Source organism: Trachurus trachurus (genome assembly GCF_905171665.1).
Source record: "Trachurus trachurus genome assembly, chromosome: 23".
Classification (NCBI taxonomy): Eukaryota; Metazoa; Chordata; class Actinopteri; order Carangiformes; family Carangidae; genus Trachurus; species Trachurus trachurus.
The window spans coordinates 6975346-6994354 of record NC_139912.1 but is presented as its reverse complement, the minus strand read 5'-3'; the positions used below and the strand labels follow the sequence as shown (position 1 = coordinate 6994354).

Below are 19009 nucleotides of genomic sequence, written 5' to 3'. Positions count from 1 at the left end.
TTTAGATGGCAAGAAAAAGTTTGTTAATTTTTGTCTTTTCAAATGACTTCTGACTTCTTTTTCATTTGAAACCAGGCTTTGCATATAAACAAAGGGGTTTTTTGTTGTTGTAAATTTTGTAAGATTCTCAATGTATTTGGATTAGTAGGCTAATTGTGTTCAACATCTCAGGTAAACTCATATCTGACCTAAATGTAGCTTGGCTTTATAACAACACTTTGAATGAACGGTGTGAATAGTTTGTATTCAACTGTCTGACATTGATGGAAAAAAAACCCCAAAAACATATCGGCTCTGCTGCTGTGACAGATACACTGAGTTGTACGGGAATTAGACTGCACCCGGCTTCGACACCAGTCAATACACTGCTCCCGAACTCTGACAAGATGCGTCTCGAACGTTACGTAGCCACGCAGCTCCGCAATGCGATTAGACTTGCGTCATGACGCAAGGGGCATACGTCACGAAGTTGCAGATGAACGAACCGGGAAGTATCTCGTGAGCCGCTGCTGAAGATGTTTACATTCAGTTTGACGCTAATACGACAGTAAGTTGATTGTTTACCGGCTTGTTTTTATCTCAGTACATGTTTAGAGTGCGTAAACATGAATGAACCGGTGACGTCAGTGCGCGGTAAATCATCAGGTTACTCTTTTGCTGTGCTGTCAGGTGGTGGAGCAGCATGGCGGCTCACTGTCTGTAGCTCTGCACCGTTAGAAATTGTGTTAAAACTCAAATAACTTCAGATAACGACCAGTGTGTGCGTCTGTGTGTGTTAATTTACCTGCTTAATTGAGAAAAGAGCAGAAGTGTTTAAGTATTTAAGCTAGTTCAGTGACATTGCTCTGTTTTTTCCCCACAGTGGAGAAACACAGTACAACAGGGACAAGCTCCTGCAAGGTGCGTTCAATGACTTGTTAAAGGTCCACATAATGACAAACCCTGACAGCTGCTTTGCCATTTCAAAGATGTGTGATCATGTATCATTGAAATATAATTACATGTTGCACTAGAATAACCCTCCCCCCTCCTCTTCATCCTTTTATGGTTAGTGTTACTGTGTCCTTTACTGTTTACATTATGGTTTGTTATGGTTTGGCTATATTGTTTTCTTCCTTTCTATAAATGCAGTTGCATATGCATACTGTTATTATGATGATCATTATTATTATTATGAATTTAGTTATTAAAAGTAGTAAATTCAGGGAAGAATTTAAGTTATTGTACAGGGAGAAGCAATGGGACTACATAAAACTTGTTCCCACTCCTTTTTAAACATGTGTAGACTTTTTTAATTTTGTTTTTATTGCTTATCTGTTCTCACGTCCAAAATATATATATATTTTTCTTTTCAATCAATCAGAATGGACTGTCCCCATGCATTAATTACTTCAGCTCAAACAAAAGGATCTATTTATCTTGCTCCACTGTATAGATACTGTATCTTTACAACACACTGGCTCTAAACACTGTGTACTTTTCAGGTCAAGGTGTGGACACTCTCCTGTCAGAGACAGGTGCGCAGCAGGGCGAGGCCGTCGGACAATACCTCAAGGACATCACATTCAACAATGTGTTTGCCAGTAATTTACAGCGGGCTGTACAGGTGAGGCAGACACATGCATGTTTGATTATGGAAGTACAGGTGGGGTTAATAAAAGAAAATCACTGCTCTCCTGTTATATGCACTGCATCAGTTGTATATATGTTTTTTAAAGCATAAGGCTGGTAAGTTAAAGCAAATCCCACAAAAATACCCAAACTAACATTGAATATTATCCTCAACCACCACCTGTTTATCTAAAGCCTGATGCATCGTATTCCTTTGTGTTGAAGAGTTAGAAACAAAAAGATGGATAAAAATTAATCAGTGAAACTCACAGTCCTGATGAAATGTGACATTTATTACTTCTCGAGTGACATTTGCAAAAAGTTTGGTGTCCAGCTGTGTGAGGCAATTAAAAATAGATAATTATCTTTAGTACAAATGAGTCAAACAGATAACCAGAGGGGAGTCAGAAACTACAGAGAGACAGATGAACACATTACCTCTTTTGTTTTTTTCATGGGATTTCCTGATTAAGATAGTAAGGAACATAAAATAAAACCATCTGTGTTCCCTTTAAACCCTTTGTCCTTAGTAATGAGGTTTTCACTTGAGTTAATAACGCTTGATCCAATAATTTATCTGATTTATATTCAGATACACACGATGAGAGGCCCAGAGATCATAAACAGGCCGCGAGTCGACCGTAAATTGTAGGAGTTAATGTACGTCATATGTCCGTGTTGAGCCGTTCGGCTTCTTTATTTCAAAACCACAATTGTGCAACAGAGTTACATCAATGACCTTTTTAGTAAAGTGATTCCAGACCCGGCAAATGTTCTCCAACAAGACCTCACACATTTGTTTCCTTTTTTAAATGAAGAAAACCTAAAACAAAATGTATCAATTCCCATTACAGTGATATAATCATTACTGGTTATTAATGTACATTTGTTGGTTAATTGAGAAATCAAACTTTTGTTTAGATTAATCTACAAATAGCACAATAATTCTTCTCTAGATGTAAAAAGTGAACCAGTGCTTCAGTTTCCCACCAGGAACAAATATTTCATTCAAACCAGTAAAAACGATACTGTCGCTTTCTCCAGAACAAGAAAAACAGGATGCATGTGAAATAGCTGTGCGAACATTCATGTCTCTGTGGGCTTTGACTCACCGATGCTGACAATGTATGAATGACTTTTTTCTTTTCTTTTTTTTTTTTTAAAGTTTGTCTGTGATGATTTCTCTTTTGGCGCTTTTTAAATGTATTGAGTCAGTAATTTCCCCGATTGTCATTTCCTCTGTCAGACAGCTGAAATAATCCTGAGGAACAACACTCACTGTTCTGGCATGGAGATGGTCCTGGAGCCGTTACTCAGAGAGAGGGTAAGATCTTTAGGCCAAATGTCACAGCCTTAAAGAGATAATTCAACATTTTGGCAAATTGGCCCATTGCCATAATCCCTATAGTTTTAGGAGTAGGTTCTTTACCTTTAATTGTCGGTGCAAGCTATTTTTAGAACGGCGGAGCAGAGCCGCAAGCTGCTCAGAGCTACGCTACAGAGGCTAATGGGATTTCTTGGTTTCCCTCATCAAACTCATTAAATACACAATCCAACAACTCCAAAACGCTCTGGTGGACAAGTTGTGACCTGCACATTCACCACGCTATGAGATAATAACAGAACAGAGTTGTTTTAGAGGTAAATTCATTCATTCATTCATTCATTCATTCAAAACTGCTGATGTGTGTTCCCGTCTGGTAACGTTCTGTTATTATCTCATAGCGTGGTGAATGTGCAGGTCACAACTTGTCCACCAGAGCGTTTTGGAGTTGTTGGCTTGTGTATTTAATGAGTTTGATGAGGGAAACCAAGAAATCCCATTAGCCTCCGTAGCATACTGTAGCGCTGAGCAGCTCGCGGCTCTGCTCCGCCGTTCTAAAAATAGCTTGCACCGACAATTAAAGGTAACGAACCTACTGCAAAATGTTGAACTATCCCTTTAACAGCTAACCCTGTAACAATGTCTCTCCTGAGTCCTGAGCTCTAAATTGTGGTTTCTGTTGTTGACGTAGGGTTTTGGCATCGCTGAAGGGCGTCCAAAAGAGGATCTGAAGAACATGGCCAACGCAGCCGGCCAGTCATGCCGTGACTACACGCCGCCAGGAGGGGAAACGTTAGACCAGGTGAGTCAGATGAGGTCAGGATTCATCATTTGGACATTGACACTGAGTCAATGTGGGAAACAAGACACCGAGAACCTCAAGGGCAAAGAGTATTGGTTGTACAACAGCATCATCTAGTGTTTGTTTAGGGGCACTGCAACTGTATAACTCAAGAATTAAGAGGTTCATGTAGTTACACTTCTTTTAAAGACAATATGCCATCCATACAAATGTAAACTTTTCATGAAATAATGAAATAGTACACCAGTCTTTGTGGTAATCTTCATCAGTTTGCAGTGTAGGAGGACGTTATCTCCTCCCATAAGGTTTAAAGTCCCCCTAAAGAGTCATTTTAAAATTCATAAAAATGCTCTGCTATGACTATTTTTTGATTAAAGTTGCTTTCCTGCAAAAAAAGTTGTTTTAAAAAAACACTCAAAGAGGCTAAAAACACGTCTACTATTTCTCCCTCATTGAAAAATCCAGGTTATATGAATATTCATGAGCTCACGCTGAGATTCGACCGCTTATCTCCCACAGTCAAGGCGGCAATAATGCCTCTCGGCCACGTCAACCACTGATACTGTTGTTGAACATCTAGCTGTATAAGTAGATGTGAAGTGTCACCATCACAATGACCAACAAATGAGATACAAAAACAATCAACGGGATTGGTTGCTAGGGATTCTGATGTATTAAACCCGACTGGGTGCTGAAAAACTGAATCCAACTTTTTCAGACTCTGGCTTTGAAACTGCATTTTCAAATCTAAAATGCTCAGTTATGGCTGCATTAGCGACTTCGCTGCTGAAATGTCTTGTAGCAGAACCCAAACACACATTTCAAAAAATCTATTTTTGGTTTAGGGGGTCTTTAAACATCACTAAATGTTGAGGTGCATGGTTTTCTGAGACGACAGCGACATTGTATTTTGACTGTGCTGCTTTCTGAATGCCAATAATTTCCTCCCTAGAACAGATGTTTATCAACTAAATGACCAAAAAAAACATTGAAATAATATAAATTGTCAGATATTTCCAAATGTCTTGTATTGTTTGATGGACAGTTCAAAACCCAAAGATTCAAGTTACTGTGATAAAATAATGAAAAAAAAAAGCTGCAACCAGCAAATTTTCAGCACTTTTGCAAAAAGAAATTACAATAAATTAGATGTTGAGAATAATCTATGAATCATTTTAGCTCTAATTTCCTGAACAAAACAACCAGCAGAGTTTTGCAGAGTGGTTTTGATCTCTGAGCTCTGGGTCATGTCACCTTGCTTCCAGGTGAAGCTGCGATTCAAAAAATTCCTCAAAGTCCTTTTCAAGCGAATGTTGGACGAACACGGCTCGACGGGGCCGGACGCCTCCGGGGGAGCGTCGGCGTCGGTGGCGACCGGAGACGCTGCCTCTGACCTCGTCGCTTGCGGTTCGGCGGACGACGGGCTGCGGGGTTTATCGGTCCACGCTCTGGTGGTGAGCCACGGCGCCTACATCCGAGTGGCCATCAGACACCTGGTGGAGGACCTGAAGTGCTCGCTGCCTGCGGGGGCGAAGGCGTCCCAGCTGTTCTCGCCCTGTCCCAACACGGGCATCAGCCGCTTCGTTCTCACCCTGAGCCAGTCCGAGTCCGGCCCGGTCCTCCACGCCGCTCGCTGCGTGTTCACCAACAGGAAGGACCACCTGGAAAACCTCCCGCCTGCTGAGTAGCAGAGGAGAAAAAGAGGTGGACTATTAAACATTTCATGTGCAGGATCTGTCCTGGTTCTGCAGACACACTGTATATCTGAGTTATTTTAAAACAATCATAAGCACTAAAGGGAAATTCCAGACAAAAAACCTCAAAGTCACCACATGTGGCTCAGTACAACAACGCACAGGGTAAATCACGTCTCGTCAGTTATCAATAATGTTTCACTGTGGATCAATAGTAGAAATCTGTGTGCAGCACTGTGTGATCAAACCATTACATCCTCCCTCCAGCTGTGAGGACTCTAACAAACTACAGTATATATCACTTGATTTATTTTATTGCCTCTGTTTGTCATGTTATACCAAAGTCAGAGTATTTAATGTATTATTATTACTGAACACTGTTGGTGAGTGTGGCGTTTTCAACTTGATGCATCTCCTGTGTTGCAGTTGTGGAGCTGCTCATTTTACTTGTGCAATATAAGATGACAAGACTAAAACTTTGTCGACTTTTTGTTTTCATGTTTGATGTGTGACGACAAACAGCTGCATTATCAAAATATAATGTAGAGATCTGACTCACTATGTGTCCTTTCTGAGTTTTACCTCTGAAACCTTATAGGAGACTAATAGAGATTTTATTTTCTTCTGTCGGATCAATAAGAACTGACATGGACCAGTTTTCTCCTCCTGAGTGACCGGGAACAGTTTCCCTCGTCAAACTCATCAAATACACAACCCAACAACTCAAAAACGCTGTCGTAGACAAGTTGTGAGCTGCACATTCACCACGCTATGAGATAATAACACAACGTTATGAGACGGAGCTGTTTTAGAGGGAAATTCATGCAAAACCGCTGATGCGCGTTGCGTTCAGGGACAGTTTTTCAGCAAGCAGGCTCTGTATTTACCCTGTATTTACCTCGAAAACGGCTCCGTTTCGTAACGTTCCACTATTATCTCATAGCGTGGTGATTGTGCAGGTCACAACTTGTCCACGAAAGCGTTTTGGAGTTTTGGGATTTTGTATTTGATGAGTTTGATGAGGGAAACCAAGAAATTCCTTTAGCCTCCATAGTGTAGCTCTGAGCAGCCTGCTGCTCCACTCCGCCGTTCTAAAAATAGCTTGCACCGACAAATAAAGTTAACGAACCTACTGCTATGACTATAGCGATTATGGCAATGGGCCAATTTGCCAAAATGTTGAACTATCCCTTTAACAGCTTCATTCACTTTACGTTTTGCAGCATCTTCCTGAATTAAAATCAAACAGCTTCTCTTAAAGGAGCTAGTTTGACATGTTGGAAAATTCTCTCATTTACGTATTGGTTCAATATCTTGTTTAATCCTCTGTTTTTTAGCTTTGTCTTATGAGGGTCTAGTTTTAATACACTCAGTGGTTTAGTTCATATTATTTTGGTTTGTCTTTAAGTTATTTAATGCAAATGCTTCCAACCTGAGCTGATATTAGAGCTACCAAGAATTAGCATCATCAGCAGGTGTATACGTTATTTTCTGTAATAACATGTTCATTTTCTAGTCTGTAAAATGATATAAAACAGTCCAATTGTAAATCTCAAAGCCCAAGAAAACACATTCAGTTTGTTTTATTTGTCAGATCGACAGTGGAAAACATAAATATGTTGAGTTTACCATCAGAGGAAATCAACAAACTTTCACATTTAAGAGTCTGATACCAATAAATTACTTAAAAAAGAGCTTGAACCATCACCAGTTCATCTTTTTTAAGTTTAAACTATCTGCTGTTGTGCATGGAAATAATGAAAGAGGTGTTTACATGGACAGTTAATGATCCTATACTCTCGTCTGTATCTACTAAAATAACAATGAAAGAACCTCTAAGCTTCAGATTAACATGATAAATATAGTTTAATATGTAAATATATGTGTTGTGGACTATGTCTTGGCTCAGACCGGTGTAATTTCTGGAATCGAAGGTGCAACTGTGGAAATCTTCCGCCATTTCAATTTCAATAGGTTAAAAGGTTAATGGACGACAGCAGCCAGTTTGGCAGCTAGATAAGGTTAAAAACCGGCACTAAAGTGTATTTTTAGGTGACACTGCCGGGACGTGGCTCATGTACCTGTGTGCTAATTAAGCAGACGAGGTGTGAGAGCAGGAACTCCACGGTAACTGGGTCAATGTTAAACCTGCTTACTCATCCACGACTTCCTCTGGAATAGCACATGTGTCTTTTTTTTAACCGATTGAACAAATGACATGAAAACACCAAATCTTAAGAATCCAAAATGCATAAAATAACAAACACAACACCAACCATGTTTCCTTTATGAGTTTATTTTGTCCCAAATTCAAGCAACACTCCATCCACAGCTCCAAACTCATACATTCAAAGACAAACCAACATTTTCTTATATCTACATTTAAATGTAAAGCATTCGTATAAATACCATAAATAACACTAAAAGGAATGGTTTTAAATAAATAAATACTCTTTGGGACTGATTTTTTTTTGTGTTTGTGTTTTGCTGGTGGTGCCCAGCACCTGTAAAAATCACATAGCAAGAGTTCAGATTTAGTATCAACATCACTGCTCGGTAAAGGTCGTTTACCCTGTAGTTAAATTCCTTCAAGTCAACAATTATAGGATGTATTATTGATGGCAAAGAGAAATACATGATAACAGATACAGGAAGTGATTGCAGTGATATGTAGTTTTTTGGAAAATGATGTTTTCAGGTTAAAAATGAAACAAAAGAACGAACTTCAAACCTTCGATATCCAACTCAGTAAACATAGGACTTAAAAAATAAAGGCAAAACTTAATCCTAACTCTACTAAATGCTTCTCTTAGGTATATTCATGCATATATTTTTTAGTTTTGAAAACACACCTACTGTGGGTTTCTCAGACCAGCTGCAAAAAACCTCAATGCACTCTGATTATAAAGGAAATCCTTTTTTTGGTCATTAGTCTTTTAGGCGCCCTAAATATTCATTTTTCAAAAATGATGTCATTTGTTATAAGGAGATATAATCATAAAAGCATCCATTTATCACCAAATCTGCTTGGGAATGTAGGCTACAACATATTCATTTTTGATGAGTAAAACCCAGGTAAAAACACACACATCCCTCACTGATTGAACTTGGAGACATTGAATCAACAGAAGCAGAGAGAGTTTAAAGGAGGATCTGAGCTTTCATATGAATTGTGCAAAAGGGGCTGCAAGTCAAGTCTAATGTTTTGTACATTCAGTCTATAAACACACTGACACTGCTTCTCTGAATGACTGATGGCAGAAGAAAACACATTATAGTTAAGACAGTGTGAGAAGAAGGAGCGACGTGGATGCTCTCCTTTTAGATTTTCAAAATAAAGTTTAAAATTCTTTTTTTTCTTTTTTTTTTTAGTTTATCTCGTATTATCATAAACTACTACAAGCTTAAACTCGAACTCACTCATAGTAAAGTAAAAAAGCAGCGACCAGCAGCAGCGGTAGAGTAGAGTCACCCCATGGTGCCGGAGCTCCGCGGGCTGCCCGGGTTGGACGAGTGCACGTTCCAGGGGTCGTGGGTGGACGGAGCCAGCGGCGTCTCCCGGGACACGTTGCGTCCGTCGTCCCCGGCCTCCACGGCCTCCACCTCCACCTCGACCTCCAGCTCCGGCTCCAGCTCCGCGTCGTCCTCCTGCACCGCCCGGGAGTCCGAGCCCTCCTCCGTCTGCCCATGCAGGTAGAAGTTGTGCGGGTCTGAGGGGTCCACCACCGCCGCCACCTGGTTCTGGTTCCTCTTCTCGCGGTGCAGCAGCAGTCGCTCCAGCGGCACCGTGTTCTTCTTGGGCAGGAAGAGGGAGGTCTGCGGCAGGTTCTGGCCCGCGGAGTACACCTGCCGGGAGCCCTCCAGGTTGAACAGGATGCCGGTGCGGATGGAGTAATAGACGTCTCGGTTGTTCTCCAGGAGCTTGTGGTTGAAGAGGCAGTCGTCTCTCAGGCAGATGGGCTGAGGGAGAGAGAGAGATAGAGAGACAATCAGACCTAACTGTTGAGGAAGATCTGAATTATTTATCAAAATGCAACAAATCTAACAACTTGTTTTAGCTTTGAAAAAACCTTTATTTCTATTAAAATGCCACTATGATCACTTCCAAACCAGCCACTACACCGAATATACTTCACTTAACTAAAAAGGCAAATGACTAAAAAGGTATTTTATTATGACATAATGTTATTTTACCACTTCTTTTTCTTTAAGAAATGAACTAGATTTGAGAAATGTTTGTCAAAAGATTGCAGAGATATAAAAGTGATAAATTCATTAAGTTTGACATTTTTCTTATTCTGCCTCATTTCAGTAAGCTGAGCTTTCGTTTTGAAAAACAGAACATAATCTACTGTTGAGGAGTGAAATAACTTTGCCTCTACACTCTTAGTTTGTTAACTTGATGTCAAATAAACAATAAAAGAATAAACAAAGTAAAACATGAATGTTCAAAGATCTATAGTTGCTATAAATCGTGTGCGTAAAAGTTGTTCAAACATGCGTAAATCCGCGTAATGGTGCCAAATATGAAACAAGGCGAGTTAATGAGATCGATTTAGTGAATGGATATAATCAGTTGAACTGAGCAATCAAAGAAAAATCTAATAAACTGCTGTTTAGACGAGTTTAGAGCTGTGGTACGATTGCGCGTAAAAGAAAGATCCACAGAGAGTGGCGTTAAAACGACGCGTAAAAACTTACAGGGACTTAAAGTCAACACTTTAGAGTGGGTGATTGATTGGATTTGTATTCGTAGCCTAATCGATCGACCTGAGAGTTGAGTATCGACTTACAGAGCTGAACGGGTTTCCCTCCAAGTCCATACACAGGAAACGGCTGCTTTTGACGCCGAGGATGGCGACGCGCTCCCGTGTCTCCGATTTCAGTAAAATCACACCTGCAGGAGAGAAACAGAAAGTTATTGATCAGATATTCACACGAAACACGTAAATAATAATAATTTAAAAAAAACAACAACATATCAACAGCTTACTATATGAACTCCTGACTGTAGTTTTGCGCACGGTGCCATCCAGCCTGATCTCCAAGTAGAAGTTGTTGAGGTCTGTGGATGTCTGCAGGTGGATGTATCTCCTCGGGTTCCCCCAGTTGGATCCAACCAGCGGGGACGGGTTCGGGACAGTTTCCCCGAGAGGAAATCCCTGGAGGAGAGCGAGTAGCAGCGCCAGCACGGTGTCCCTCATCCCCAGTCTCCTGTTGACGTCCATATCCTGGAGCTAAATAACCGGCGCTTTCCACTGAGAGCTGCTGGGAGTTGAGTTGTCAGATGCTTCTGTTGTCCCAAACTTTGGAGACAGTTCCTATTTAAAGCCCCCTGAGGGCCACTCCTGCTCACATCCTTTGCGTAAAAAAAAAGAAACTCGCCCCCAAAGCAGATGTGCGGGTGTTGCTGCAGCGGAAGGGCCACTTCCACCTCTGGCTGTTTATCCCGATACTCTTGGTCCAGACAACAGGACTCTTTTATTTTTGGTGACACGTCTTGGCTCATCCATCTTTAAGACTAATGGTCCAAAGTCCAGCAGATCAGATTTATGTTAAAACTGGAAACATGTAGTGCGTATTGGATAATATTTAAAAACAGGAATATGAATCAATCAAACTAGGATTCAAATATAATGTTTTTCTTATTGTGTGTCCAGTTTGTGCAAACATAATTTTCCACCCTGAATGAATCTGCAGCATATTTCGTGTAACTGTAATGAACTGGACTTTAACTCTTAGTCCTTTACGCACCTGCAACGGCTCATCAGTGCCGCTGCGCCGCCAGCAGAGGGAGCCACACCTTCATCCAAAATAAGTGGTCGCGCCGACTTCCTGGAAAGTTACTGCGCTTAAAGACAAGGAGGCGAAAACTGGCGACGGTGGCGTTTCAGCGTAGGACACACTCATATATAAAGCTGCTGCGGACAGTTATAGAACATGTTCCTGGAGGGGTAACGTGAAGAGGATTAAACTCACCTCAACCCACTTCCGGCTGCAGGAACTCAGGATTGCTGAGCAGAGCAGATCAAAATGTTAACCATAAACTAGACTGTGCAAAGTGGGATCCTTTTTATATTGTAGTTTTCTACTTTATGGCGTTTTTTCAGAGCTATGTTTACTTTTCATATGTAGATTTCATGCAGATTTATGAATTGTTGCATCAGTATTAACTGTGAAATATAGTGTCAGTTGTGTAATATTTGATTTACAAGGTCATTTTTCTGCACTAGTGCTTTTGATTACATTTGTTGACAATATTTCTGTTCTTATGCAACTTTTTTTTGGCATAATGGTGTTCAGAAAGTATCTGAGTATACTTTAATGATTTCACAGTTTCATCAGAGTTCATCAGGCACCACAGAGTTTAAAAAAACAAACTTTTATTGGTATCTCAGGAATACAGTAGACTGCTGTGCACAGCACATACGTACAAAAATAAAAGGAAAAAACTTTTAATATCCTTACTTAGCATTGTCTGTTTTCAGAAACAAAGAACTGGAGTTTGTTTCTTTTCTTAATTTACAGTCATCAGCAAACCAAAACTAAGGCAGAAGGTGAGGTATATGACAACAGAGATGAGAGGAATAGAGTGGAAGCTCACACTCCCTTTCAGAGCAGGAGTTAAAGAAAAGAATAAAACAAAATAAAACAAAAACACATGAAGCACACACACCCCTAATCAAGCTCAGGGCCCAGGGATGCCAATACAATAAACAATATTTTAAATAAGAAAAAGAAAAAAGAGAGATGATCCTCACCTTGAATTAATTTAATTTTTTTAAGCTTGTGGAAAAAAAAAAAAATCTGGATAAAATTTTTTGGTCAAAGCTGAAAAAGGTGAGCTTTTTGTTTCACTCCAGCTCTTATTTTGACGGTCTTCACTCCACATTATAATCAAGATGTCCTTTAATAAGGTGCAACAAATGACGGCTGACATCTTGACCAGTTTCTACTTCCACACCGTCCTGGGTGAAGGAAACAAGTCTCAACAAGTCTCTATTTTTTTTGTTTTGTTTTGTTTTAGCTTTTTGAAACTTTGAGTGAAATTTGCTCTGCATCATGGGAGAAAAAACAAAACAAAACAAAATAACAACCTCGGATAGAGCAAAAAGTGATTTATCTGTGGGAAGAATACTGATATGAGTCGATCCGTGCATCGTAGCCCACAGTTGAGCAGCAGGTGATACTGTCAGAGTGTGGTGAGGGGTGTGTGTGTGTCTGTGTGTGTGGAGGCCGTGCCCAACAGCAGCAGCAGCAGCAGAGGGCACGTCCTGAGGATGGGCGGGCAGCCGTCCCACAGGATTTGAATGCAGCAGCAGCAGCAGCAGCAGGAGGAGGAGGAGGAGGAGAGGTGAAGCTCTGCGTGACTCTTTCCCAGCTCCTCGCTCACTGCATTCACTCTGCAGATGTCCCCTCCCCAGAAATATCCCAATTCGGGGAAGAGGGGAGGGCAACGCATGTTTTAAAGAGGAGAGGAGGATCGTGAAGGAGCTGCGTTTTCCTACCGACTTAATCATATCGTGTTTAAGTATAAAACAGAGTTGGTTTTCTGCGTCTCTAAAGTTCCTATTTCATTGAAGCAGTCAGTCCCGACTCATATAGCCGACCACCCCGGCCCCCGAAGCGCTGGGGCCCGGGGCCAAGGCTGGTCCGTGACTCTGACCTTGAACTAAAAAAGGCTGAAAGGAGAGGAGGAAGCTCCTGGGTTACAGCAGGAATCCCAAGGTCTCTGCCTGCAGCGGGTGAGCGCCGAGGTGAGGGGGGTGTAAGGGACGAGCAGAGGTGGGTGACAGGGGAAAGGGGGTGTTGGTGGTGGTGTGGTGGGGAGTTCAGGTATGCAGGAGGCTGCCTGTCATCCTGGCAGATCCACATTCCTGCAGGGGGTCTGACGAACAACAAAGGCCGCGGGCCGGCTCCTCTCACATACGTCTTTCCTGGATTTAAATAGTCCTGCTTCCTCCTGCGCACATACACACACATACGGGAGCGGATGGTGGAGAAACAGCTGCAGAAAACACACGGGAAGATGCACGCTGGCAGAAAAAAAAACCAAAAAAACAACTTGATAGTGATCCGCCGAGCCCGTATGCAAAGCAGAGGCTCATCCTGGGCTTTGTAAACAAACTGCCACCGTCTGAAGCTCCCCTCCCCATGAAGGAACTGTGATTCACACAAACTTCACATCAGCAGAAACGAAGAAGAAACGGAGCTGAGAAATCTCCCAGCGTGCACCCAGCCCGCCAGCTGCACCGTCCTTTTTAGTCCTTCAGGCCAAATGATTGACTCGTCCCTAATTGCATTAAAGAACAATCTGCCTCCGGCTCCGACACCTCGCTGCCACTGCTGCAGTGCTGCTGCTGCTGCAGAGCTCCCAGCCCAGACACACAACCACAGAGTTGAGAAACAAAGATACAAAGGAGGGAGGGAGGGAGAGGGATACAATTCAGGCACCATCATCATCATCATTATATCATCATCTTCGTCATCATGGCAATGGCTTCACTGTGCCACCTGAACTCTTTTTGCCCTCGTTCAGGCAACTGCGACGAAGCAGCGTAAAAAATAAATAAAAAAAACTCCTGAATTCTTCTTCTTTTATGTCTTTTGTGTGTGTGTTTTTTTTTGTTTTTGCAACTATTTACATCGTTTTTCACCGAACTGACGGTTAGACGGACGGCGTCGCTTTTCAAAAGCAGCTAAAAGCTTCTGCAGCAGCTCTGTCCAAAGACAATGTGCAGGTACATTTCTACTGTGCGCTCTAAATCTGCTCACTTGATTCTTGTGCAGATGCAAGCCAGGTCCAAAAAAAAAAAAAAAAGAATTAGAAAAATAAAATAAATAAATAAATAAATTAAAACAAAAAACAAACTAAAAAAAAATGTCTCCATGCTCAGATAGATAAAGTATTCCACCCTGTTTATTTGCTGGCGATGCCACACAGTCAAACTCATGGCCTGGCGCCAGCCTCCATGGCCGACCGCTCTCTGGTCTCGACCACAGATTGTATATTACTTAATCGATCTAATTACAGAAAAGAAAATAAACCAGAGATAGTCACCCTCCCCTCCTCCCCCTCCTGAGGCCCTCTCCAGAGTGTCAGCCCTATTTCTGACTCCAGCAGGTGTCTCTTACATGCAAGTTTAAGGGGGCCACAAGTGGGAACACCAAGGCACCTTTAAATCGTGCAGCAAAGGTAGTGCATTTAAGTTTCCCTCACTGCCAGACGTGGACGATCGAGCAGGGAGCCGTCAAGCGCTCAAAGGTTCGAAGAAAAAAATAAATAAATAAAAAGAAACGATAAATTTAGCAGATTATTTGAGCAAAAGTCCATGCATCCCTTAATCTAGTAAAGTGGTTCTTTGAGGTAATAAAAAGTATTCATTTCACTCTTTAAAAGCACAGGATATAGCCCATCCTCCATCTCAAAAAAGGAAGTGACACGTAGTTCAGTTACAGCAAGCACCAAGGTAAAGTGAGACAGGCAAAGGCTTCAACTCTCCCCGTCCATAAAAACAATAAGCAGCACAGTATGGCATACATATACAAAGATAGCTATCCAAATATACATATTTATAAACAGAATAAATATTTGTTTTCGTATGCAGTCCATTGGTGTGGTTATCATGACTATGCATTTCTTATATTACCTGGAAGAACAATCCACATGTGCAAATTACTGAGTTATTGCCAGTTTTCTCTCATAGTCGCGGGAGGAAATGTGTGACGGTCATGGCGGTGGTGGCCTTGTTGCCTCTTTTTACACGGCCATGCTTGCTGAGGGCGATGTAGAACCCCTTGTAAACAAAAGACTCATAGGCATTGTAGTTGTTGGGCAGCAACGTCTCCTTGAACTTGCACTCATCCACGAAGACTCTCTGAAAAATCAAGACATACATAAAGAGAGAGAGAAAGAGAAAGAGGACAACAAGAGGGTCAGTAAATCTCCTGGCGGACATGGAGGATGAACATGACGACATATGCACGGTCTCCACCACGTGACCTTTGGTTTGGCAAACGGCCTGTGCAGAAAGCTCTGAGGGAAACTGGAGGAGGTGGCATGCTGTTGCAAAAAGAAATGTCCTTTTGAAATGTAGATAGCGGCCTCACGGCTTTTTCTTTTTTTTTTTTTTTAACTGCTGCGCCGCCATAAAAACCCAGAATAAATTAAAAATATTAACATTAACCTGAAGGGAAGCTGCAAGTAAATATAAGCTAGTTATTAAATACTCAGCATAGATGGAAACATTATGGGTTAGCTAAAGTTTAATACTGCATATGCGATTTTTTAATGAGTGCTTTAACAAGAACAAAGATAAAAGTCATGCGTTCAGTAAAAGTTCATGAATATTCACATTAAAAGACAGAAGGTCAGACAGAGAAGGTCAAAATTATTTAATTAAATGAAATCAAATTAGTGCCAAAAAAGTACTCGTTGCACAGAATCACATTAAAAACTGTGGATACGAGACTTTAATGTTGCAGCAGGTGGTTTTACTGATTATAATAAACTTGTCAGGTGAATAAACAACTTGAAAGAGCAAATTAACTAAGATAATTGTTGAGAGAAAATTGTACATTTACCTCCAAACTGTAGTATAAAGTAGTAAAATGTCATGTCATGGCTGTAGCTAAGTAATTGAGTAAGTATATTGAGTTACTTTTCACCACTGGTCTCAGCGTAGTTACCCAACTCTGGTTTTTACAACGTCTTTAATACAAATATATATATTTTTCAACTTAATCCAAAGTCGGTTACAACTGAACAACCAAACCAGAGCTAAATATTAAATATTTTTCAAAAAGTAGGTGAAGTTTAGTGTTTCACAGTTTGATACTTGATGCTGCTTTAAAATTGTGTTGCAGTAAAATGAAAATGTTCCGATTTTAGAGAATTGTTTCTGTTTTATTCACTGGTTTCAAATTTGAAATTTGTCCAAATAACGTCACTGTGGAGTTACCTAAAAACCAAGAGGACACTTATTAACCCTTTACTACTATATTATATTACACTGTCTACATGATATATAAACACTTACTATAATACTATATGTAATATTTACTAGTTTAACATGAATCAGATATTACTTGTTGTACTTACAGCTACTACAAAAACGTCTGTATTATTTGCTGTGTCATTCGTCTCTAAAGTTCAATCAATATCACATGAAAACGTCTCTTCGGTCCTCAGAGTCCAGGACGTTTAAAGAAAGTCGTACTGTGCGTGACCTACTTTAACTTAAGTCCATATTTGTCCTGTCGTTAGTTTTAATGATGATTTCATGTCTGCCACAGCAGATTGATGTCGATGTTTAGATATAAAGTTTATTACCTGCTTTGATTAACATGATGAGGAATAAACAGATTCCAGTGGTGGAAAAGTAACTGAGTACATTTACCCAACTACTGCACCTCTTTAATGCAACTTTCCATTTGTATGTCATTACTCCACTCCCATTTCACATAATGTTCACTTAGATTAAATGATAGTTGGATATTAAAGTAGACAGTTTAAGTCTGATGTATTTAAATTAGGTCAGTTTTGGACCTTATGTGCCGGCGCAGCATTAACAGCACTCACATAATGAATCATAATGTGCTACCGGCGGCGGCTGTTCCTCTGCATAATGACTGCTCTCATTTTTATTACTGAGAGAACAGTGGCTCTCAAAGTGGGACCCCCCCGGGGCCCCTTGAGGAGGCTCCTGGGGGCCCAAGGAGGCGATAGATAACAGGTAACACAGTGACAGACCGACTGTGGGGGTCCCTGAACTAATTAGTGCCAGTTTAAAGGGGCTGTTCGCACTTTGTGGGTGCAGTAACTGGAGGGAGGATGGTGGTATTAATTTAATTTTAAGTGGGACTCTTTTCGCCCCCCTCCCTCCTCTCTTAACTCCCTCTCTCTCCCTCTCATCAGAGCATATTAATAACACAACAGTGCTCATAAACCCGTGGATGCAGCAGCTACTTGAACTCATCTTACACCACTGAGCAGGATGTGTGTGTGTGCATGCATGTGTGTGTCTGTGTGTGTGTGTGACTTTGGAGTTGCGCACACACGTACCGTTCCGTATAACCTTCCTCTGCTGTTCATTGCGACAAACAGCCCGCTCTTCACCCCGAACATGCTGATGACTCCTCGGTCCACGGTGGAGATCTCTATCAGACCTAGAGGAGACACAGGGTTAGGAGAGGAAGAGGAAGAGGAGGAGGAGGAGTGGGGGACACACACACACAGCACAGCACAGCACGCACACCGTGTCCACACTGCGTGTCCTGCACCCAGTCAAGTGGCCTATGCAGCAGTGATGGGTGTAACCTTGCAGCAGGTGCACTGCGACTGGGATGCTGCTCAATTATCCCCGTTTGGAAATCAATCACAACCTTAGATTTGCATATTAGACATTATGATGCCGTGTGAGTGTATAGTTTACAGGGTGCTGAGTGGGATCTGTGCGTGTGTGTGTGTCTCTCTCTCTCTGTGTATGTGTGTGTGTGCTGCTGCAGCGGGACACAGGGTAAAAATAAGTTAGCGTCTAAACTGGGTCCAAGCATTCATGTCATGTTTTTGGCTTGGGAGGATATTTCGCAGTGCACGGATGCGAGGCTCGGTACACAGTTTTTGCTCTGGGAAACTTTCAACCGCGCCGACGCCTCTTATTAAATATCATGCAGGACGAGTGAGCCGCTCTAACTTTTACACAGCCTGCAGCGTTGGGTTACGGCTCTTTTTCTGGGTCCAGCAGCAGCAGCAGAAGCAGAAGAAGCAAAAGCAGCAGCGTTTTTTTGTGTGTGTGTGTTTTTCCCCCCGGATGCAACTCACTGTGTTGGTTCTCATTGTGTGCACCGCCTATCCTGCCATCCGGGAGCACCTGCAGGTGAAACCCAATGCCCACGTTGCAGTACAGTCGCCGCACTCTTTTGATGCCCTGCAAATAGTCACTCTCCCAGTTCAGCTCCGATTTCCCCCCGGCTATACCCAGGTAGGAGCGGGAGAACAGCGTCTCCCACTTCTTTTCCAGCAAAGTCGCATTAGTATTAGTCCTGCTCGGAATCGGATAAGATGAAGCGATCCCCCATGAGAGAGAAGTCCACAGTACAATAACTGCTGGCAGCGTCCAGTGCGTCCTGGCCCCGCTGGACATACTGTTGTAGAGGCACCTTTGCGCAATGGCCATCCAGTTTACCTTTGGGGCACGTGGTCAAAGTTACCTGCCCTAAAAATGCAACTCTTCTTATTTTCTGTCCTTTGGCATGGTGGTAGTGGTGTTGGTTGTGGTGGTGGTGGTGGTAAAGGCTTGTTGTTTTGGGATCAAGGCAGATCAAGGCCCCATAGCCGGAGATCTGAGCAGCAGCAGCAGCAGCAGCGGGAGAGGGACGAGAGAGCGCGTCGGAGCTTGAATTGGTGCCGGTGGCGATGATCATCTTTCGCCGCTCCGCGCTCTCTCTGTACTAGGCAACGCTGGCCGTGGAGGGGACAACACCACTCACCGCAAAACCAGCTCACCTTGCCCCCCGACTCTCACATCCTAAAATGACATCACTGTGACTTCACCGCTGCAACCCCCCCATCAAAAA

At 42.0% G+C, this 19009-nt stretch overlaps 3 protein-coding genes across 3 annotated transcripts; 1 reads left to right on the top strand and 2 right to left on the bottom strand.

The window, feature by feature from the left end:
* Nucleotides 1–468: 468 nt before the first annotated feature.
* On the top strand, nt 469–5819 carry tigarb (TP53 induced glycolysis regulatory phosphatase b). Its single transcript, XM_083999260.1, has 6 exons — nt 469–547; nt 863–900; nt 1485–1606; nt 2858–2935; nt 3627–3737; nt 5003–5819. The coding sequence occupies exons 1-6, from the start codon at nt 516–518 to the stop codon at nt 5423–5425; spliced, it is 804 nt and encodes a 267-aa protein (XP_083855386.1). The 5' UTR covers nt 469–515; the 3' UTR covers nt 5426–5819.
* Nucleotides 5820–8899: 3080 nt separating this feature from the next.
* Nucleotides 8900–10659, bottom strand: fgf23 (fibroblast growth factor 23; the record flags this gene model as incomplete). The annotated part of the gene is made up of 3 exons (XM_083999676.1): nt 8900–9391; nt 10225–10328; nt 10425–10659. The coding sequence occupies 3 exons, from the start codon at nt 10657–10659 to the stop codon at nt 8900–8902; spliced, it is 831 nt and encodes a 276-aa protein (XP_083855802.1).
* A 3228-nt stretch (nt 10660–13887) lies between these two features.
* Nucleotides 13888–18949, bottom strand: LOC311006602 (fibroblast growth factor 6-like). Its single transcript, XM_083999454.1, has 3 exons — nt 18255–18949; nt 17496–17599; nt 13888–15309 (listed from the first exon to the last, which is right to left on the bottom strand). The coding sequence occupies exons 1-3, from the start codon at nt 18607–18609 to the stop codon at nt 15133–15135; spliced, it is 636 nt and encodes a 211-aa protein (XP_083855580.1). The 5' UTR covers nt 18610–18949; the 3' UTR covers nt 13888–15132.
* Between the last annotated feature and the right edge of the window lie 60 nt (nt 18950–19009).